This window comes from Amblyomma americanum, chromosome 5 (assembly GCF_052857255.1).
Source record: "Amblyomma americanum isolate KBUSLIRL-KWMA chromosome 5, ASM5285725v1, whole genome shotgun sequence".
Taxonomy (NCBI): Eukaryota; Metazoa; Arthropoda; class Arachnida; order Ixodida; family Ixodidae; genus Amblyomma; species Amblyomma americanum.
Genome location: NC_135501.1, coordinates 180591312 through 180613563, shown reverse-complemented (window position 1 = coordinate 180613563; position 22252 = coordinate 180591312). Strand labels below are relative to the sequence as shown.

The following is a 22252-nucleotide window of genomic DNA, read 5'->3' as shown; positions in this document are numbered from 1 at the left end:
GTACCGTTCGGCACATAAGGTGGACATATGGTCTATTAAACCATGACCAGTTTGAACATCTTCACGTTTTTGTGCGGAGGGGGCGTCCACGCAAAATGACATCTGTTAGCAGCTGTGCCGAATGCAAATCACACCGCTGCACACCGCCGGTTCCCTCGTCTCTTAATTGTTCTCCTATTATTATACTCAAAGACGAACCCTGTTTCCTCGACTCCGAGTAAAGTGATGCTCTATACATGCCAGCTTTGAGTTCAAGCCACTCCCGCTTTTCATCTCCTCTTTTCTGTCAGCCCTCTCCGAACGAAGACGATCAATTTTCGAGACATTTGCGGCAACCACCATTGTACGAAGCCCGTGCAGCGAAATCAAAGCCACGTTGGAAACACTTGCGACGCCGCATTTGCTGTCTAGGCGCACAGTGACACAGAACAAGAAGCATGTCAGCGGATATCACCTCTGTGGAGGCAAAAACACGCAACGGAGCTGTTCCACACCCTGAATTAGACAGCCAAAGGTATCGAGGCCAACTTCCTGCTCTTTCTTCTCGTTGTTTTTGCTTAGGAAAAATTGTGACACGAAGTGTAGAAATGTATTGCACTGGACGACACGGGTTTTGATGGTGGTCTGCTCATATCTCCCGCAATTCACGCCGAAGAAGGTTCGAATAAGCACAGTGACTTCAATATCCTGCTATTCTCTTATCTCCTTCATGTTTTTATCCCCTCACCCCTTTCCCCTCGTGCCAGGTAGCAAACCGCTTAATCTTCCGGTTAACCTCCCTGCCTTTCCTCCTCCTCCTCCTCCTTCTCCCTGATTCGAGAACGCGCAGATTTTAGCTATGTTGCTGGTCCTCAACTTAGCGGCCACCATGACGTTATTTCAACTTATTTATGGGTCCTCTTTCGCCAGCGAAACCAAGTCGTCTACAGCCACTGCTTTGGACGCTGTTGCAGACCCGTCACCCCGAAGCTGAGTATAGTAAACGTCGTAGTTTTTACAAATTTTTAAAATTTTATCAGCGCTAGGAATGAAATTGGAAGTCCAGGGCTGAGCTTGAGAACTGTGATAAATTATGCGGCCTAACCCCGACTTTTGATCACAAGACCCAAGCCTGCACTAAACCTTTTCGAAGAAGCCAAATGCCCTAAATTCGTCTCGCCTTGCAAGCAATAACTCGAATGACGAGCTCAGGAGTACCATAAACTATTACCAAGAAATTAATGAAACCCATAGCAGCCCCTACTGGCTGTGTCAGTATGATAGGCGTGCACAATTGGGTGTGAGGTGCACTCCCTTATAAACATGAGGGAGGGGAGAGGTGTGCAAATCTTGTTCTATATTGTTTTTTTTACTACCCAGAAGACATGAACAGGCGAAACCACGAACACCTCCCCCCATCCCCCCCCCCTCTTAACTTTTATGAAGAGACCTTTGCACACGCTATTCTAGCCGTGAAAGGTCGGTGACGACGCCATCTACACCTCCGCTGCATCTCCACACATTAGGCACGTATATTGAAATCAAAGATCTACACTGTATTGCTGCGTACCAGTATTATCAAATCAAATCAAATCAAATTTATTTATTTCACCACATATAAACATGGTAGGAGCTCTTGGGCAAAAAGCTGCTCGGGGCAGCTTGACGAGGCCCAAGAGGCCATAACAAGGTAGAGCTGTGCATATACATGATTGTAATATGGCAAGAAAACAATATCATATGCAGTGTTATATACAAGGAAAACACGGCTTGTGTATACAGTACAAAAATTGACTCTGTATAGAAGTTAGCATATTACATGTTCAAAAACCAACTATCGTAGGCGACGTAATTTGTATTTGTATCAGTATTTGATAAAGAAACACAATGTGATCAAAAACTGGGCAGACAAAAAATGGACAGACAAACAACTTTAACCTAGTGGTTTTTCCCCACATCTCTTCGCTGAGTTGCACACCTTTACTCATATTGCAGTGTCGGCGGAAAAAGAAAAAAAGTCTACAACTCGCCTTCCTGTGCTATATGCTCCATGGTTTAAATGATATTTTACTCCGGCAGTAAATTCCCTCTCTACATGGGTGCCTGCACTAGCGAGACACATAACACATACTTATTTTCACTGACTGCGACCTGGCTGTGTCGGAAATATGTGAGGAAAGATTCATCAAGTGTACGCACAAAAGACACGTCCCCCTCCCCCCCCTCCTCCTCACTTAGTGAAAAATTGTTATACCTACAGAGCACTCACCGCAGTGACCGGGAGTCAAGAGCGACCAACTTTTGAGAGGGAGTGCACAGTCCACGTTTCATGTGAATGACTCAGGAGGGAGAGGGCATGTCAGAAAGTAATTGCGCTCCTCTGCACAGGTGGAAATGGGACAGGATGAAGGTGTTCCACTGGGTCTTCCTGGTGTCGGGCGTGGCATACGCCCTATGGCGCCTCTCGGTGAGCGAAGAAAGTAAGTAGAGAGAGAGGACAATTGTGAAAGATCCTCTGCCTCTCCTCGCGTGCCGAGAAGGAGAAAAATTTGTCAGCTAGGTGGCGCAGTCAGCAGCAATCAGGTTTACTGCACGCAAAGAAAAAAATACGAAATCCACTTAAGCTCCGCCTTAAAGGTATGAGGCGACCGCGTTAGTGGTTATTTGCTGCGTTCTTATTTAGTACCCCTTTCTAAATACACTCACTGATTAGCATACATCAATAGTCATATTAAACCACATGAGACACCAAAAAACGCACAAGCTTTCCAACCCAGTCCAACCAACGTGCCTCAACGGATTTGGTATAGCGTGTCTGACTCGTAACCGCAGGATGACCAGTTCGATTCTCAGATAATTATCCCAATTTTCTTCTCAACGTAATCAGTTACTTTACATCTCTACATTTTATAGCGATATTTCTCTCAATCTACAGCCTCCTAAATCTAATTTACGTCTAGTTCTAATCATTTCGAAAGCAAAGTCCAAAGTGTGACGTCACAACCCTCTTAACCAATCAAAAATAAGTTTAAGAACGCGCACGGCTTTTCCTGGGAACGTCCGCTTATGTTGCAGTTCATCTCAGGTGGCGATTACTGCTTAGCAAATTAGGGATAACGTTCTGAGTGACGTGTACTAGCAAGAGCAACGCACAGCTGTGTTCGTCTTATCATAATCAATCGAGAAATTAAGTTCGCAACGAGGGACGTCAATGATTGATTTTACGCTCAAGACGGCCACTTTTAACCAAGAGGACAATTTTTACAAAAGCATCCCCACTAAAAACAGCACCTCATGTGTAGTGGGAGGAAACCAGTGAGAAAGATGCAAGTTATATTCGTGCCAACATGTGCATTGTGTGAAAGGTGAATAAAATCGGCAGCCTAACTGTAATTTCGCGCTTACCAGGGAGCCATTCAGCTCAGAATTCGAAAGAGTGTCTTTTCTGTGACAAAAGCAACATTTGGTCAACATAACTTAGAGCAGGCACCACCTATCATGCATTCTTCCCAAAACACTTGTTGCATGTCGCTCACAACAACCCTCCTTTATCGCGCGTTGCCTCAAACAGAAGGCATCGCTTGCGAAGTGGCCTTTGTGTAATGCGACTGCGAGGCGCCATATGTTCTCGCTTGGTCTCTGTCTCGTCACGTAGCCTCGCTGGGTAGAAAAATATGATTCTGATATCGTAAATGCTCCACCAACATGATATCTTTGAAGAAAGATGAAAAAATATATCTTAATGCATGCTGGCGTTATAGGTAACAGAATGATCGTTGAAGAACTAATTTGCAGAGAGAGAAAAACAGAAGAACGGAAAGGCAGGGAGGTTAACCAGGCGAGGCCCAGTAGGCTAACCTACACGTGGGGGGGGGGGGGGGGGGGACAAAGAAAAAAAAGGAAAGAAAGAGCGGCAACGAAATTAGTTTTTCACTGTCCATCTTCCACTATGACAAGGGGACGGGACAGATGGCGCACACTTAAAGCTTAAAGCTTATAATCAGGTATGTTTATAGTTCAGGTGTGTTGTAGACGCTCACATTTTACATTCGTTTCATTAAAATTCCGGTGCCACGCTACGTCATCATTATGCCCATAAGATTTGCTGACACTGTAATAGATTATGTTCCATGTTCCTCACTACTGTATTAAAACCCGTGTGTGATATTATTAAACACACTAAACGTTGAACTCATTGAAACTGGCACGGCGGATACTTTTCTCCCAGAAGATTTTTCGAGAAAGTAAAATGTTTCTGAATAGTATGCATTCACGCGTACCCAGCAATTGTAGACAAGTGCTTTCTTTCCACGAGAAATCCTTTATGAACGCAATTTTTTTCGCATATCGTTATATTGCACCATAATTCTCAATATATGCGCAGGTCCCTGCTCGGTACGATTCGAGTTTTCTTCTATTTATTGCCAAAAACGCACAACAGAAGGTTTAACCATTCCTATCACTATGTTCGTAACTGTATCTTAAAATATTTCACATATTTCTCCCAATTAAAAATGGCTGTGGTTTATCTCTGGTTAAACCTGTAGTGACGCAACAGCTACAGCTGGCCGAGTGGAACTCGCTCCGTCGAATTGCAAAGTCAGTCTTTCGCCGCTCCGCTTCAGTGGGCATTCCTTCATCTTCGCCCCTGGACGTGGATTCACTCTCTCTCCCTCTCCACTCCTCCCCCACTCGGTTTCGCCGGCGCGCCGCACCGCCGGCAGCTGCCACGGTGGCCACGGCGCCGCCACGATAAAGGCTCTAAATGCTAGCATAATGTAGGCGATCGGCGCGCACACCAGCTGCGTGCTCTGACGTCCCTCCGCGTATGCGCACAACTGACGAGGCAGGCGGCGTCTGCTCCGCCGTCGGCGCTACGGCGAGGCGCGCGGCGCGCACACCAGCTGCGAGCTATGACGTCACTCCGCGCATGCGCACAGCTGAGGGAGCGGTGATGCCACGGCTCGCGTGCAGCCACTGACATCGCGAAGTGTCTGGCGTAGTGTAGCAATCGCTACAAAAATTATTTCGCAATAAAGCTGGACTTCGAGTCCTTTCAGAACTGCACGGACCGTCGGAGGGTCTCGAGCTACTTGTTTGAAAAAGATTAGTCACTAAGTTTCATAATTTCTTCGACAGTAAGCTCATCTACCATCAACAAGATGCGATTGTTGTGGAACCGCACGATCTAAATTCAACTTTTACAAATCGTATCCTGGTTTTTAGACCCATCATGGCCAGTTGGTGGAATCAACGACCAATGCTTAACATGTGTGCGTAACGTTATAAGGCTTATTTATTCGCAGGTGCATTTCTCGTGAAAGAACTTCCCAGAGCCTTCAAACCAAGTCAATACGGATTTCAGCGAAAGCAGGTAAATATAGACGTATTCCTTCGCAAAATGGCTAGAGAAAAACAGAGCACCTGCCTCTTTGACGGACGAGGATTTAGCTGCCGTTTAGCATGGCAAATTTTTCAAAACACCTTTATATAATCGTGTGGAAAAAAGCGCTGTTTCTTGCACAGTCAGGATACTTCCTTACAGATTTCACATAAACTAGTATTTTTCTAGTCAACCCCGCTGTGCCCTATAGATGTCTTTAAATTACTCAACGACGAGCCGAAGTTCTTAAGTTGTTTTGTCGTAAGCGTCAATTTATTGAACCAAAGTGCTAATATGCTCATCCGTCCTCATTTCTAGCACATAACGGGTAGTTCTAAATCTTAACCTTCTAAACTATGCCAGCTCATACCATGACGCAGCCCTGCTGGCACTGGACACAAATTCCTTGATTTCCCATACAAGAGAATTTAGACCATCGAGAAGCACATGGAACCTTTTAATAGTGAAATCACTTTTCGTGAAGCAATTAACTTCGTCATTAAAGGGTGGTAACGCCACGGATGACCTTTCGGGCGTTTCAGTGACATTACGCCAAACCTGCGGATTCACGTACCTGCCCAATGAGAGTACTCAAACGGCATATAAGAATTACCGAGGGCATAGGGACGTAATCGACAACAGAGCAAGAAACGAGCACTATCAGCCATAGGAGTATGCGTTCCTACTTACTTCCGACAGGAGTGTAAATCTTCTGGGTAGAGTTTGGTATTTATAAAAAGTCCAGAAAGGTGCTTGTAATTGTCTCCAGGTAACGGAATCCTTCTTTGTGCTCTTTCTGTTTTGGGGGTATATCCCTCTAGTTTTTCGTAGGAATTCTAATCTGTCTTTGAAAAGCAAGGTGAGGAGTGTGAGCTGAGCCGGACTAACTCGGTCAGTGTAATCTCAAGCAGTTTAGCCTGCCTTTTCTCTCCCTATTTGGCCCTTATGCCCAGGAGCCCACATGACGTTGTGGTAACTATCATCATTAGACGGATTGCGTGCCAGAAATATACCGGGACACTTAGGAATATTTGCGTCCCTGGTGTAAGCAAACAATTATTGCATACCAAACTCAAAATAGGACCAGTAGGAGGAGCAGTTTTCAGCTCGAACGCTTTGGTAGCTCGGACCACAGGAGTACTGGACTAAGGATTCCTCCATCATGACTCTCGCAACGACCTCTTTTGTTAGAGCAATAAAGTTTACTAGCTCTCTTTCTCTCTCTCGAATCTTCTGCAATGTCCTCGAAATATTTGTTCTCATTTTCATGCGCGTGCACGTATTACAATAATGATGCCTTCCGGCGAGCTGTGTATTGCAATGCTAGCCGCATAAGCCTAGCGCTCCCAGTCAGTGTCCCGTCCGCATGCAAAAAGATAAACGAATGTATACTTACGTACAAAGCTTCCGACTCGAGGGCACGGTCATTCTACACTGGTCTCCGCCTTCCGGTAAAGGCCTATTTAGGCAACTGAATTCGAGCCGTAGCCCCTCACCCGAGCCGTGACGCACAAAACACTTTCCCTCAGCCATGAGGCATGCTGCTGTGGCTGGTCGTGTGTTATCGGTGGCAGTTCTGTGGCGGGGGCAGTCTTTCGCGACGTCGTTATGTGTCAGTCATTTCGCGAACCAGCTGCTGTAAATTTTTGTGTTTGTCTTGAAGTTCTTTTCGTCGGCCACCAAACAGAAAGGTAGGCTTGTTTCAGTAGTAAACACACTTTGCTTAAGGCGTAGATTTGTGCCCCATGGGAGGAAAAGCGAGATAAAGAGAAGAACAAATTGCAAACGTTTACGCTATGTCGTCTAATGAGCCACACTCGGCGGGGACTCAGCTGCACGTGAACTCTTAAAGCTTTTTGCCGCTTCACGTGGCATTTTCAAACGAATTTTCTGCTGGAAACAAGGCTGCACTACATCGCCCTGACGCCCAAGCTTCCATCGTGTTTACCCTCACCCGCTCCTTGCCAGAACATCAGAGCCTTCTTGCACTACAAGTACCCCTCCTCCCCTAGCTTCCAGCCTCACCCGCGCAGAGCGGTGTTGACCGCCGTCAGTTGCAGAAGATGTCGCATGAACAGCTATCGTGGTAACACTTGAGCGCCCACGTCCCAGCCAATTATTCGACGCAGATAAATTTCGCTCCTAATAATGGTTGCTGTAGTCCTGAGTTACCCTAACCGTAGGAGTCTTCCATATTCTTGGGCAGAGTACAGCGAATGCAGCGACCCATCGGGAGAGGCCCGGCCTTTCACCCAAATCTTCAACTGCGTGCTGGTGGTGGAGGTTCCTAATTTTGTTTCCACGTCTCGCGCCATTATCCTTGCAGGACAACACGCACTACGGGTGGCGAACCACACGGTCTTTTGCCACAGAGAACTGGAAGTGGTTACTCCTGCACCCTGTGCTAGCAAGAGCAACTGCGCATTTTGCGCCGTCGGTATGTATACAGTTGGCCTGTTGTTTACTGCCACGGTTTCCTAATATATCCAATACTTCGATTCCATGTCCATGCCTGCCCTCCCCCGTCTGTCCTTCCGCAGTCAAGGTAGCCCCACCTAGCGGTAGACCTTGCAATAGAGCACGACATCTGCTAACATTAGGTTCCTCGCCTGCCGAGGTGAGTTTACGGTGGTGATGACTCCAGATCACTTCAGAACTACAAATGACTGTATGAAAAGATGTCACTCAAAACGACAAGTAAACAGCGGTTGCAGACATGGTGACTTAAAAGCAGGGCAGGGTACTGATTGATGTTTAGGATTTAAAGTTGCTTTATTACAGTTCTTATCTAGTATAGTTCATTATAGTCATTTTAGTACAGCTATTTTTCAAATACAAACCGTGGCGGTGTAAATTCGCATTCGCTGTCCCGAGTAGATCGCCGCGCAACAAACTATTGATGCGCAGTAGGCATGAGGCTGCTTTCACTTCTGCAAGTTCACTGCACGGCTGATAACTAGACCCAGTTTTCACTCGTTTGAGTTTGCGGCGTCTTGACGCACCTAGTTACTACAGACTGCACACAATCTTGCTGCTATTCTTGCGGAATCTCCTCCATATGTTTGATTTGTAGTGGACGGTTTCCTAAGAAGCTTATAGTATTAGTTACATTAGTGCCCTGAATGACACGGGAGATATGCAATTTAAAACCATGGTAGTCAAGTTTATTGCCTTTATCTACGCAACAAAAATTTGGACAATGCAAAGAGTATGTGGCACGCAGCGAAAAGCACACGACCTCCTGGCTTGCTGGGAGCCACGCTCATGACACGGAACAGAGAATAAGCACCACATAGCGAGTTAAATACTTCTATAGGCGGATACAACTCAAGAAAGAAGCGTCTTTTCCCTGTGAGGACCCTTTTTCAGCCAATGGCGTCAGCCTTTTCTCATGACCCTTCTAGCGTGATAATGCAGGGAGTGGCAGATGAAAGTAGATATTCCCCTCTCGGCATTGTCACGCCGCTCCCTGCATTGGCACGATAGCAGAGTAATGAGAATCGGCCGACGCCATTGTTCGCAACGCGATTCTTTGACGGGGAAAACCCACTTTGTTCTTGAGTTGTATCCGACGATAGGGTACGTTCGTATCGCCGATTTGTAAACCCTGCCTTCGCCATCTTCCCACGTATGCGCAGCTGGTGCCCATCTTCTACGCCGCCTACTCCTGCCTGTTTGCCGCATCGCAGTTGAGCTGGGAGGTGACCATCGCCTTTCTGTGCCAACACGCCGTGTTCTACGCAGTTACGGCGCTGCGCATCCCCGCACTGAGCTACGTCGTCGCATTCCTAATGCTCATTCACAGGCGCTTGGGGCAAAAAGACGTATTTTTGGTGAGTTTGCTGGTACTTTTTTACAGCGGAGGTTGTTACATGGGGCGCACAGCTCGTGAGCGTGTTCACTGGTATCTTCTACGGCTCAGGTGGTTGCAGGTAACGTTACAGGTTGCAGAGTGCCGTTGTTTCGTGTGGCAACCGTATATTTTACGGCGGAGGAAGTAACAAATTAAGCACGCGCACCCTTTTGGTGATTTCAATGGCACACTTTAAAAGCTGACTGATTAAAAGCAATGATATGCTTTTTATCGGCGTGTTGGTTGGTTCCTTTTAACGAGGGATGCCATTAAAAGGATAGGCATGGCCGTGGGCGTTTTTTCTTTTACGTTTATGACAGAGATAATTAAAAATTGGGCAGTGATGTTGTTTTGGTGAGTGGACAAAGGAACGGAAAAGAGGAGTTCGTTATGACATACATTACGGAAGCCAATAGTCACTGGAATCAGTCAGCATAGGGGATAATTTCATTTTTTATAATTTTGTAGCGTTCATGAGTGTGAACTTAATAGGTTAGTTATCTTTAGAGGTAATTCACTAGAAGCAGCAGAAAAATAATTACATGCCACCGGAGCGATCCGAACCCACAACCTCCTAATTTCGCGTGCGATGCTCTACCAACTGAACTACGGCGACGGCTGTCCAATATTCTGCCTTCGGGGGTATTTACGTGTTGTGTAACCTAATCTTGAGAGTGTTCAGCAGCGCCACCCTCGTCCTTAGCGGCGAACATCGTACGTCATGTATAACCGCGAGCATCACGTAGGAACTTGATATGACGCTGAAGGCGGAAGCTGTGTGAGAACCCTCTCATGCTACCAATGGCATCAAGACTGCCAGATTCGAGGCCCTCGTTAGCTATTGGCCAGACAAAAGGACGGGAAAGGGGGGCTTGCTTTCTTGTGCCCTAACCCTATAACATAACGGAGAGGAAAACAACCTTATGAAGAGGAAAGGCTAGTGACTGTCCAATTCGAAGTAGAAATTTAGCATGGCGTCGTGTTCCATCCCCACACCATTAACTTCTCCACCTTAATTTTTTTTTCCTTCGTATACAGTCGATTTCATCCAAATACTTCAACCGCTTAGCAGCTGGGTTACCGCAACGCGAGGCAATATCTTTTTATCTTTCGTGATAGCCATATTTTGTATGCACACATGAACAATGGCCACCTAATGCACACGTTAAGAAAACAGATGAAGCTTTGCGTCTATGGCCTGGTTTCTCTATATGATTAAAATAAACCATCATATGTATATTCAAGGAGTAGAAAAAAATTTAGAAAAGATAGAGACAAATTGAGGTAGGGACAACGCTTTGCTGAGCACGCGCGGGTATGAGCACCACACTCCCACAGATTCCACATTTCTTGCCGACTGGTTCATGTCCCTCAAGGAATAGTTCTTGAAAATGATGTACAGCGGTATTATCATCCCAGCGTAACAATATGAGAAACTTTCATTAAGTGCAATGTGTAATTCTGGTTCATATATGCCCTGCAGTATCTGTACGATCACTACGGACGTACATGCTACATGGTGACCTACGTCGCCTTCCACTGGAACATTCTTCGCTGCATGAGCTACAGTGTGGACTTCATTCGCTCTGAAAAACTGAAACCGGAACAAAGCCGCCTCCGACTGCCTCCATACTGGAAAACGCTCGCCTACGTCATCTACCTGCCCACCGTCTACCTGGGACCACTGCAGAACTATGACGACTACACGGCTCAGGTAAAGTGACCTAGGTTGCGGTCATAGATTTCCACAAACAAGGGTGGTGGTGGTGGTGGTAGTTGTTTTATTAAAATAATAGTAAAAAGAAAGGAAAAGATTTTTGCTAGCCCCGGCATCTGCCATCGATACTGAAGCACCTGAGCTGGGGCCGCGGAAATAAAGGATAGCAGGCAGAATTGAGAAATTAAATGAAAGAGGTGAGGGGACAGGAAGAGAGGATAGTGGGAGAAGTAATATGTACAAACTATTTAAACAATAAGGAATGTGTCCAAGTTGTGCGCGTGATTAGTTCTTTTTAGAGGAATTAAAACACACGCGCACAGCACTTTGTTGGCTACAACTGGAGTGGGGCGTCCAGTTATTAATCGTTCAAGATAGAACTCGCGGAGTGTTCGGTCACTGTGTGTAACTACCTGACGGAGAACAGACGGGACGTCAAGCCTGTGTGTTCGAGGAATGCACAGAGGCTTACCAAAGTTCGCTCACGAGTGCGCGCACTCCCCTGCGGCCACAATAGCGTCTCGATGGAGTCTGGTAGTATGCCCTGCGCCCTATAGGCCGCGAGCATATCGTGACGAGCATCGGCGAACGCGGCACAGTGAAGGAGCAGGTGTTCTAGTGTTTCCACTGTACCTCATCCATCACACACATCACTCATCGCGATTCCGTGACGCACCCGTCGTTCCCCGGGCCACACGCAGCCAATGCATTTGCCAATGGCCAATACCCAGCAATGCCAATGCCCAGCAGGCGCATTTTTTGCTGACGACCGTTACATGCAACTATGTCTCTCTGTGTAATAATTTTTCGGCTGTCCAAAGCTCCGCATGCACATATTAGACAGGGGTAATCGCCCACCTCCACATTCGATGACCTAAGCGTGAAAATGAGCGGCTTGTCCTCCAAGTTTATTCTTGGTTGACAAGCAGCAAAGCGGGACAGAACATGAAGGGAAACGACGGGATGATGGGGGCATGTTCTGCCCCTTGTTACCTCGAGTTCTTTCGCCTATTGGCTCCTTAAAACTAAGGATGAACCACAACCAACTAGCCCAAAAGGAAGTTTTCTTGTCCTGCAAGAAAAGTTTCAGTAGATTTCAAAATTATATTGCTCTAAACTCATGAATTTGTGGGCGCCGTGGTTACGCAGAACATTGTTTCAACTCCGTCTCAACAACTATCTCTTCAAACTAAGAATAAACCGTAACCAACTAGCCCAAAAGCAAGTTTTCTTGTCCTCGAACGAACGCTTCATCAGCTTTCAAAAATAAATTGCTTTAAATTCACGAATTTGTGGGCGCTGTGGTTACGAAGAACATTGTTCCAACTCAGTCTCAAGACTTTCTGTACACCTATAACGTATGTAACACTAACTGACTTAAAAATATTTGTTCCATGAACCGTGTACTGACTTCGCGTTTTTTTTTTACTTGCCTTAAATGTCAGTTCCGGGCATTATTTCGGAAGCGGAGGAGGTACCAAAAAATTCACAAAAGAACTGTAATAGATAACGCAGTGAATCATAAAAAAAGAAAACGGACGCAAAACACGCGCTATAAACCGACAACACAACTGGATAAAAGGGGCGTGAAGAACACACGCCAAAAAATGTAGACAACAAAGTTACGCCGAAAAATAAAAGCAATACAGTTATCAACAGTTTATGAAGAGTCAGCACGCACTGAGCAATTCAGTTTGCTGAAAAAAAAAAAAGCGTCGTAATTGCTCCTGGAAACCATCTCTGCAGGTAAATCCAATGGTAAATGGCTAGAAACTGTGGCGAATGACGCATAAGTTGCGTACGAGTGATCTTGCGTGGCACATTTTAAGAAGGTGTCGAATCGATGAAAAAAATGCGAATTTGAAGTTTAAGGTGACATTTCTGTGGATGGCGAAGGATTGTGATAAAGTGTGTGAAAGTGAGAGAGAAACGTAACAAGCCCTCGCTTTTCAAGTAAACATATATTGAGAGATGATTTAATATCAATAATGCTTGAGTAGCGAGAATACTTCTTCGTGACAAACCCAGCGGCTTTATTCTATAGTGATTCGAGTTTACCCATAAGGCATGCTTGATGCGGGTTCTACATGATTCCCGGGTATTCTAACTGCAATCTAACTAAAGTAATAATGCTAGAAGCTTGGTTGCCTATTTGCATAGTGCACGTGACGCCTAATAAAACCAAGGGTCTCGAACCCTTTAGTTTTCATGTAATCAATGGTTTTTTCTTGTTTTTTACACGTTCAATTGGAAGAAATGTAAACGCCCAGGTATTTTCTTGCAGGCGCTTTCTCAGTGGTCACGCAACTGATAAAATAAAACAAAAGCGCTGTGACTCTAGTCCTCGTAAATGCTAGTCTTTCGTCTTCGAAACTTTATTCGCTTAGATGTGCGTAAATTATGCAGTATGACTGCGGTCAAATAGCGCCAATTTTTTCATTGCTTTTTTTTAGCTTTTTCACTTTTTATGTAACTGCATTCACTTTCCCTCAAACATCAAGTTCTAATTCCGCCAGTGATGTGTCCATTTATTTTCAGAAGATATCTCTGCCAAACCAATCCTTGGCAGTTGACGTTCGCCACTTCGTTCAGTGCTACTGGTCACAAATGTCGTGTCATGAGTTACATAAGTGAAAAGAAATTAAGCTATGAAAAGGCACCTGGATGACCTTCAAATGGCAACGCTGCGGTCCCATTCTCCCAACCTGTGGCTCTTAATGACGGTCGAACCTGAAAGCAGTGTAGAGGTGGAAGATATCAAGAAATCGTGATTGTAATTTTTTTCAGCTTGACAAGGAGAGGCCCAGGTGCACGCCGCGTGAAGTAGCTTCAGCCGTCGCAAGGTTGCTGCGCAGCGGAGCCCACTTCGTTCTAATAGAAGCCATGACTCACTACATATATAGGTCGGTGCCCTCTTCCTTAATGTTCAGTTTGCTGAACCTCCTTAGTGTCTTCAGTACTGCATAAATGTTTCCGGTATTTCCTCTGTTTGCCTTCCTCAACGTTTGAAAGTACTTGCCAGTTTATTCAGCCTTGTCTCTATTATGATCTTGCAGCAATGAATGTCTCACACTCGGTGGACGCCTTAAACGCGCCTTGATGGATGTGAAGAAGGTGAAAGTGAAAGAAGGAGCCGCTGAAGCGGAGGGATACGAACTATTTTGGAACGCCTGTAGGGCACTTTAACATGGACTCACTTGGCTCGCATACGAACATCTTCGGCATCTTGCCTCCGTCGAAACGAGGCCGCAGCGCCTGGTATTTCATCCTGCGTCCTCAGATATAGCAGGCTAAGGTCATAAGCGCTGAGCCACCGCGCTGGGTGGACACATGAGAAATATCGCGAAGGATTACGTGCAGAACCTCTTCCCTCTTCTGCCACTAATGCTGTAATGCTGTCCTCAAGAGCCCAGTGTAAATTAAAGAAAACTTTGAGTGTTGCCGTTAAGTGTAGTTAAATTTGTTTCATGGATTGAATATGAGCAGCTTGGTTCATTTTTTGCATGGCGTCAGCTCAACCGTAGCACCAAGAGGTGTCGTTATGCATTTTACTTTCATGTGTTTTTTTGTTATCCTCGACCCTTTGAAGGCACTCCTCAAGTTCTTGAAGGACTCAGGACTGAGTGCAAGGTTGTGAACTATCAGTGTGTGCCCTGTGCACCCTGCAAGTAATTGCCAACGGACACGTGGAAAAGTGATCATCTTTCTATTTCTCCCTCCGTTCCCCTTCCCACGTGTAGGGTAGCATACCGGGCGCTGCCTAGTTAACCTCCCTGCCTTTACGTTTGTCTTTCTTTCTCTCTCTCTCTCTGTCGAGCTTAAGGCATGAAAAAGTAAAAATTAAATGATGAATTAAGGTGAAGTAAAAATTTTCGTGCAACGTAAGGTAACTTGTAGGCTGTATTCTTGCCCAGTGCGGACAAGTAGGTGCCGTGGGGAACCTCTGGGGCCTCAACTTCCCATCTTCCTTCCGCAGTTCCGCGATGGTGGACTGGCCCTGGATGATCGAGAAACTGGACCTTCCCAGCGTTGTGGGCTTAGTACTAGCCTTCCATTTTTTCTTCTACATCCGCTATCTTTTCACATACGGCTTCGCCGGTGCCCTTGCCAATGCCGAGGGCATTGAGATCCCGCCGCACGCCAAGTGCATTGCCAGACTGAACAAGTGCACCGAATTCTGGAGGTGAGTGAGCCCATTTGCTGACATTGGGAGCCAAGGGTGACCATTCCATCTCACCTTTTCTTCGAATTTAGTACTATTCCTTTAACTTGTGCCGTTTTCCTTGTGGTATGACGCGAATGTTACAGATGTTATGAATTCTGTTATTTTCTCTGTCTTCGCTCTGTAGGGATTCTCTGTGCAACTAGAAACATGTATATTTTTTTGGGGGGAGGGGGGGGGTTCACATCACGCTCATTTTTTCTCAGGACACAGACAAAAGTAGCTCCTCAACCCTGTCTTGTGCAGAGGGAACCTTTTTTCTGTAGTCCTTTAAATTCATGCAAATCTTAAAAACAACAACCATGCGTTAAAGCTGACGCTGTTTTACCAAGATTAGAGGCCTCAAGGGTGGAAACGTCATATATCGCGCCATCTCGTAAGGACCAATAAAATTACCCTGCTTTCCTGTTACATGATTAAGGGGCACCTAACAAACAGGCATACAAAAACTAGAAAAATATTGAGGAAAACGTTATCGCGTAAACAATAATGAAGCGTATTATCACTCTGGCGGAAAACTCCGAATGAGACTTGTCAACTTTGATCGCTTCCTAATGCTTACTGAACAGGCCGAAAGTTGGAATCACCAAGAGCTTCCGGGCACTGTCGAATTTAAACTCTGTCCTTATGTTACGCTTCTTTTCCCCTCAGGTACTTCGACCGGGGAATGCATCTACTAATTCGAAAGTAAGTGGTTTCAAAATTGAAAAGTATCGTTATTCAATGCACGTTTAAAAGAACCGCGGCAAGAATTTTACAGGGAAGATATAACGAAGACGTTAATAGGCAGCCTTTTAATTGTTTGTAACACAATTTTGCTCAGCAAAATTAGAGTGACTGAAGACCTAAGCAGGCAGAGCACAACTGTAGGCCTAAAGAGCAATATGAACAAAGCTAATGTCCATCTTAATTTATAAAACGGAGTTTACAATAGGTATACCCTTACTTCAGTTAAAGCGATCATCCGTTCACGTTAACTAATCAATAATTTACACCAAATACAAAGAAGTAACAGTGCGTTTTAATAATAATACTAATAATAATAATTGGTTTTTAGGGGAGGGGAAATGGCGCAGTATCTGTCTCATATATCGTTGGACACCTGAACCGTGCCGTAAGGGGATGGATAAAGGAGGGAGTGAAAGAAGAAAAGAAGAAAGAGGTGCCGTAGTGGAGGGCTCCGGAATAATTTCGACCACCTGGGGATATTTAACCTGCACTAAACATCGCACAGCCCACGGGCGCCTTAGCGTTTTGCCTCCATAAAAACGCAGCCGCCGCGGTCGGGTTCGAACCCAGGAACTTCGGATCAATATCCGAGCGCCCTTACCAATGAGCCACCGCGGCTGGTTGCAGTGCGTTTTGCAGATTCTTGCTTTTAACTGGAAATTAGCGATATCCTGAAAGCGAAAGATACATAACACGCGTATTTTACCTACGTCTGTTGGCCTGGAGCATGGATGCTCAAGAAAAAAGTGTTGTCTAAGAACAAGGCAGTTGGTTGCACAATTGAAATTTACAGGTCTAAACGCCAATGGGCAACTCCAGAAGATTTCCGGGCATATTGAGCTGACAATTGCATTGTATGTCTTTGTTAAACTATGTCACTACGCATGCCACTTCGCGCAACATTGCCCTGTTATGTATAGCGCTGCCTTCATTTGGCCTCGTTGTAACAAAACTGTATATGACGAGATTATCAATATGAAAAATATCTATTAAAATTATACAAATGTGCATTGTATACTCCTGCATCTGTAAAAAAACAATGCCTGCATTGAAATAGTTTCAGCGCACCTTGAACTTTATTTGCTTGCCAGTGTCTTTTCCTTACGGGCTTGTATTGTTTGCATTCGCAGGTACTTCTACGAGCCCGTGGCCGGCAGCCGCAAAGGGCCCGGCTGGCTGGTGCTGGGCACAGCGATGTCTTTCGCCTTCACCTGGTTCTGGCACGACATGGAAAAGGGGGATGGCATCTGGTGTGCCCTCAGTGTGCTCGGAATCTCCTTCGAAGTGTTCGTGACTGAAGTCAGGAAGTGGACGCCGATAAAGAACATCGAGGTGCGTCGCTTTGTGTGCCATTATACGGGTAAATTAGATACTGCCGACTTCTGTTAAAATTTAGCTACCTCAGGCGGATAACGACTGAGGTCTAACACAAAAAAAGAGATCGTGCTGCAAGCTATCCTATTTAAAGCTCTACCGTTGAAACTCGTTATACCGAAGTTACAGGGGCCCGGCGATTACTTCGTTATAGCCGTAACTTCGTTATAGCCAGTGTTGACCGAGCTTCCAAGGAGAATCGTTATTCCTTCGCTATATCCATTATTTCTTATGAGCCGTTTCATTATGACAAGGTTCGACTGCATATACTTCCCTGCTTTGATGAAATTTTCCATTCTTTGCTGGCACAAAAATAAACCATAGAAAGCTTAGGCCTACCTTGCTGCCAGCGCTCGAACATTGCGAGGAGGCGTGAGGTTTCATAACAAACAACCGAAAAAATAAAAATTCTGTGCCAATCTCAAGCATATGCCCAGTATATAAAGCAACATTTCTGGATCAAGGAAAGGGCAGCGCTGGCAAGGGGATAATGCAGTAATCTTCAGATCGGTGTTGCAGATAGGAAGGCTCCGTTAAAAACATTAGGAAATTAGAATACAGGAATGTGGCTGAAAATTCACGCGTTGGCTGCGAGCAATTACAGTAAATTAGATTGTGCATAATATGACTCTCAGTGTTGATCATGACACTTCTCATTACTCCAAACAAATCAAGCACCCCAGAGACACGGCAGATAAACCGAAAATTTGTGGGACGCATAAGATCCGCTTTAATTGTATAACGCCATAGCGTTGATAAGTCCCTTCAGCGGCCTGGGGTCCTCTTTGCATATCACTTCGCAGATACGGCACTGTTGTTTTCAACTTGCCTCATTTTTCACCGCGCTGCCTCATATACGTTGCGGCTCTACAAACACAGGTGATGGGTGGAAATAACTAGCCGTATGCCAATCTTTAGTCGCAAATTTAAGGAAAAGCGGGGTTTATGGCGGGAACCCTATGCTACAGTGTCTGATTCCCTCATCTAGGATCACGGGCATATTTAGCATGGAAGGATATTTGCTGTGCTAAAAATGTCACTCCAACCGCAATTTTTTATTTAGTGCTCTGACTAAGAAGTACCTGATGCTGCTTTCTCTCCAAGCAATTTTCTTATGAACACCCTGCGCTCCGGATCTCTCTACAGACGCGGTACCTCGGCACAGTTGGCCGAATGCGAGAGGCCGCCGCCCTGCTAGGCTCTCCGCACTACCTCCTTACTATCCTGGCCTGCCTTTTTCATCTCGCCGACGTCAACATCTGCCTCATCGTGTGCCGAAGGATCCTGCTCGGTATGTTCGTCCTTCATGACTGCAGTATGAGCGTTATGAGCATATGTCCTCTTGGGAAGGTCATTTTGTTTTGACGTAACAACGGGTACGTGTCATCTGATCGTTATCTTATTGCCTTTTTTTATGTTCCTGCCGCTACACTGTACTCCATAAATAGAGTGACTGCTTCGGTCAACCGTTCAGAACCGACGCATAGACACTCGAAACGTTACTGAGGCTTACGGCAAGCGCCAATATCATTTTGGTCACCAGTAAACATTGCCTAGTTCGGACAAATTATCAAGTTGAGATATTTGTGAAAGCTGAGTCTTGAAAAACAGCTAATTAGTGTAGGCATTGTTGGGGACTGGGGAAAAACAAAATCTGCAACTAAAGCAGTACGACGAGCAAAAGAGTGAGCATAGAAGGATTTTAGAATTCTGATAGCAGGAATACTGAGATCAGTGAGCAGCGTCGCTGAAAATTGAATGCTGGGACACGAGCGGTATGAAAACTGAGCTTTGCTGCAATTGCAGTACGGCGAGCAGTCAGTAACACTCGCTGCTGGGCCAGCTTGGCCTTCATGATAATTGACGAACCACCGAAAACATACAATGGACGACAGGAGACAGAAACGCCGAACAGCTCTTATTCCAGAATAAACGGGGACAACATATTTATAGCTTCTAGTGCAGACCCGTGATCTAGACAGATAGGCAAGAACCATTTTGATTTGAAAACGTGTCAGGAGACACCGAAAAAGACAAGAAACAACAAGACAAATAGAAAAAAAAATTTGCGCCAATAAAAGAAAGAGAGCCACTAGCCAGCAACATATGCCAACCGGATTTATATGACGCATCAAGGCAAAAAAAAAAAAACAGAGGTTCCTGACAAGAACGGCCGACAAGAAACACGGCAAAGACTAACGGTGAAAAAAATACAAGAGATTATATTAAAAACTAAAATCGACAAAGTAGGTGAAGTAGTTAAAGTAGGTAAAGTAGGTAAAGTAAGTAAAGAGGAACAACCAACACGCAATAAAAAAAACGTTAAAAGGTACAATCAAATCTTCATCTTTTTGGTACTGAACCACCAGGCAGTAAACGCGATCCGAAAATGAAGGGAATCAATGCGCGTCCTCTTTTATAATGCGTTCTTAAATTCCTGAAAATAGGTCGATTGAGAGTCGCCGTGCACAGGTCGACGGTTACTGACGATCGCAAGCAGGCGTCAAAACTGATAAGCCATTCAGGATTACACACGACCCTCAAGAGATGTGGCAATTTTTTTGCCCAATGCAAAAAAAAAAAAGAACGATGCGTCCTTACCCGAGCTGCTCCTGCACAGAGTTGCACTTTCTAGATATTAATACGGATTTTTAGGTCCCATGAGAACGAAAAAGATATATACAACTCAGAAAATAAGCACTGACTTATATAAAAAACAGAAAGTATTTGACTTTCTCGTATCTTTAAGGAAGTTTTAGTTAGAATGCATACTAAAATCTATAATGAGCTTTCCTAATACGACGGCGCTTTGCGATATCACTAGGTCCCGTTTAAGTAAATCAAACTTGGATTTAATGAACGATGTAAAAAAAAAGCAAACACCGCTTTTTCCCAAGCAAATTCTGCCCTTTTTTAGTAGGTGTCACTGCCGTTTTGCGTTTGACGCAAAATTTCGCTTACATTTATTCCTTTGTGCTAATGTCTTACTTTAATACTGCTACTGCAGGCTTCCCGTTCCCGCTGGTTCCTGTACTGGCAGGCCTGTACAGTGCCTGCCACGTCGCGTCCTACATAAAAGAATGGGAGCAGACGGCGAAGAAGAAGCAAGCCTAGGTGCGGCCGTTATCTTGGAACTCCTCTCAAGTCGCCCAGATATCAAAAGACCAGGAACAAAGGGAATCCTCCTTAGTCAACTACTGACCATGCTTTCGTGTTCCTGCTGCCTATTCATTGGGCATTTCCGCCAATAAAAGAACTCATTACACAGAAACATCAAAATATTACGGAACATTTTTATAGCGTACCGAAAGGGCACCAAATGCCGTTTATTATCTACCAGACGGCATTTCACAAATTAACTTTTCTCGATAGCAGGATCTAGCAAAGCTGATTCCTACATAACTTCCACCGGTTACCGGCTAAGATCATTTTTTTGTAATGTTTTATTGATAAAAAGCACAGGCCATGGTTTTCTCTGTTAAATGGATCTTATAAGCTAGAATGCTTCAAGGACCGCCTTTTAGCACCCTTAGAATAAACAGGGAGTCTGCTCTGCCTCCTTATTCAGTGGTACACAACCTAAAGGGAACTGTCCATTGCACAGATTTGACCATCCAAGATGCGTGTGCACCATGGCGTCTTTTTCCCACTTGCAAACCGATCACTAGTCACTAATTACACAAATCAACCGCAGCGGTGACCGAGTGGTTGAGCATCCGCCTCGCATATGTGGGAGGTGCGGGGTTCGATCCCCAGTGCCCCCGGGTACCCACCGGTGATACAATGGGTACAAGCTTTCTCTTGGTCTGGTGCTCGGCTTATTTAGGGTGAAATGCTTGGAAAATGGGTCTTTGACCCCCCCCCCCCTTGAGAAGTCAAAAAATACCTTGTGTCATGGCGCTCTTTGGCCATAGATGTCCTTGCGCCATAAAAATTCATCATCATCATTACACAAATTGCTTTCGGCGACAGCAGAATGTTTCCAAAAATTTGGCAGCTCCTTAAGGCATTGTTCGTGAAATGATGATGCAGTGTTTCAGTGGACGCTGTGTTAACACTTGCTGCATCCGGTGCCATCTTATCCTTCCTTTTTTTATTCGTTTAATAAACAGCTACTGCTACTACACTCGCTGCTTAGTTGCTTCAGCAGCATTTCAGCCTGCATTCAATTTGCAGGCTGGCGCGTCTTGACCTACATGACGCTTTTTTTTTTCCTTTATTTCGACGCCCATCGATTTGTCAGCGATGGTGAGCTGCTGTCGATTGCTTCGAAGTGGCCATCGAGCGCGCTGGTTCCGGAGACCGATCCGATTCTCGCATGCGCAACAAACTCACCATTTATTCCTTCAAAAGATTTTTTTACTCTCAAAGTTTATTCAATAAAATTTATGCTGATTGCAGCCAAGACTGCCTTCTATTTACAATAAAGAGGCTCTATGCTGGAAACCGAAAAATAATTTCCGCGCCACGAGTGCTCCATCAGTGAAGATTTCTAGCAAGCCTATTTTAGCGTTTCCTTCCTCTCTAATGTGAAAGAGGCGTCATATTTTTCTATATATGCGTCGGGTACGAGCAACGACAAATGAGTCATTAACAGAGGTTGAAGTAATAACTTTTTTTAATTCCACATTAGGGCTGCGCGTCGGCTAATGTGGAGAATTTTCTACGTGGTAGAGCACCCGCCTCGGCTTCGGGAGGTAGTGGGTTCGACTCCCGCCGCCGGTCGGCTACCCACTGGTTTCCTCAACATGGGTACAAATTATGCCCCGGCCTGGTGCCCAGCTTGCTTGACAAAGGAGCCTGTGGCTCCAAATCCAGGCACTGTGGGCTTGAGAAAAAAGAGCCACAAGTTGGGCTTCTACCGCACAAGGCGGATTCAAGGTTGCTTGAAGGCGGAACTGATCCCTGATTCGTCAAGGCAACGGTTTGGTCCAAGACCCTTATCCAAGCATCCGACACTAGAAGAGCCGAGCACCAGGGCGGGGGAAATCTTGT

At 45.3% G+C, this 22252-nt stretch overlaps 1 protein-coding gene across 1 annotated transcript; it reads left to right on the top strand.

The window, feature by feature from the left end:
- The first annotated feature begins 341 nt into the window (after positions 1-341).
- Positions 342-20538, top strand: LOC144133109 (protein-cysteine N-palmitoyltransferase Rasp-like). The gene is made up of 12 exons (XM_077665966.1): positions 342-514; positions 2368-2459; positions 5286-5353; positions 7689-7799; positions 9001-9195; positions 10699-10929; positions 13720-13835; positions 14909-15115; positions 15806-15841; positions 17014-17215; positions 18404-18548; positions 20265-20538. Exons 1-12 carry the CDS (start codon positions 438-440, stop codon positions 20369-20371), a joined length of 1587 nt encoding a protein of 528 aa, XP_077522092.1. The 5' UTR covers positions 342-437; the 3' UTR covers positions 20372-20538.
- Positions 20539-22252: the final 1714 nt, after the last annotated feature.

Excerpts from the sequence above, each read along its gene's own strand:
- LOC144133109 (XM_077665966.1), top strand. The coding sequence starts at position 438 with ATGTCAGCGGATATCACCTCTGTGGAGGCAAAAACACGCAACGGAGCT. Across the intron at positions 7,800-9,000 it reads CTGCGCATTTTGCGCCGTCG|CTGGTGCCCATCTTCTACGC; the intron begins GTATGTATACAG and ends ACGTATGCGCAG. Across the intron at positions 13,836-14,908 it reads ATGACTCACTACATATATAG|TTCCGCGATGGTGGACTGGC; the intron begins GTCGGTGCCCTC and ends TTCCTTCCGCAG.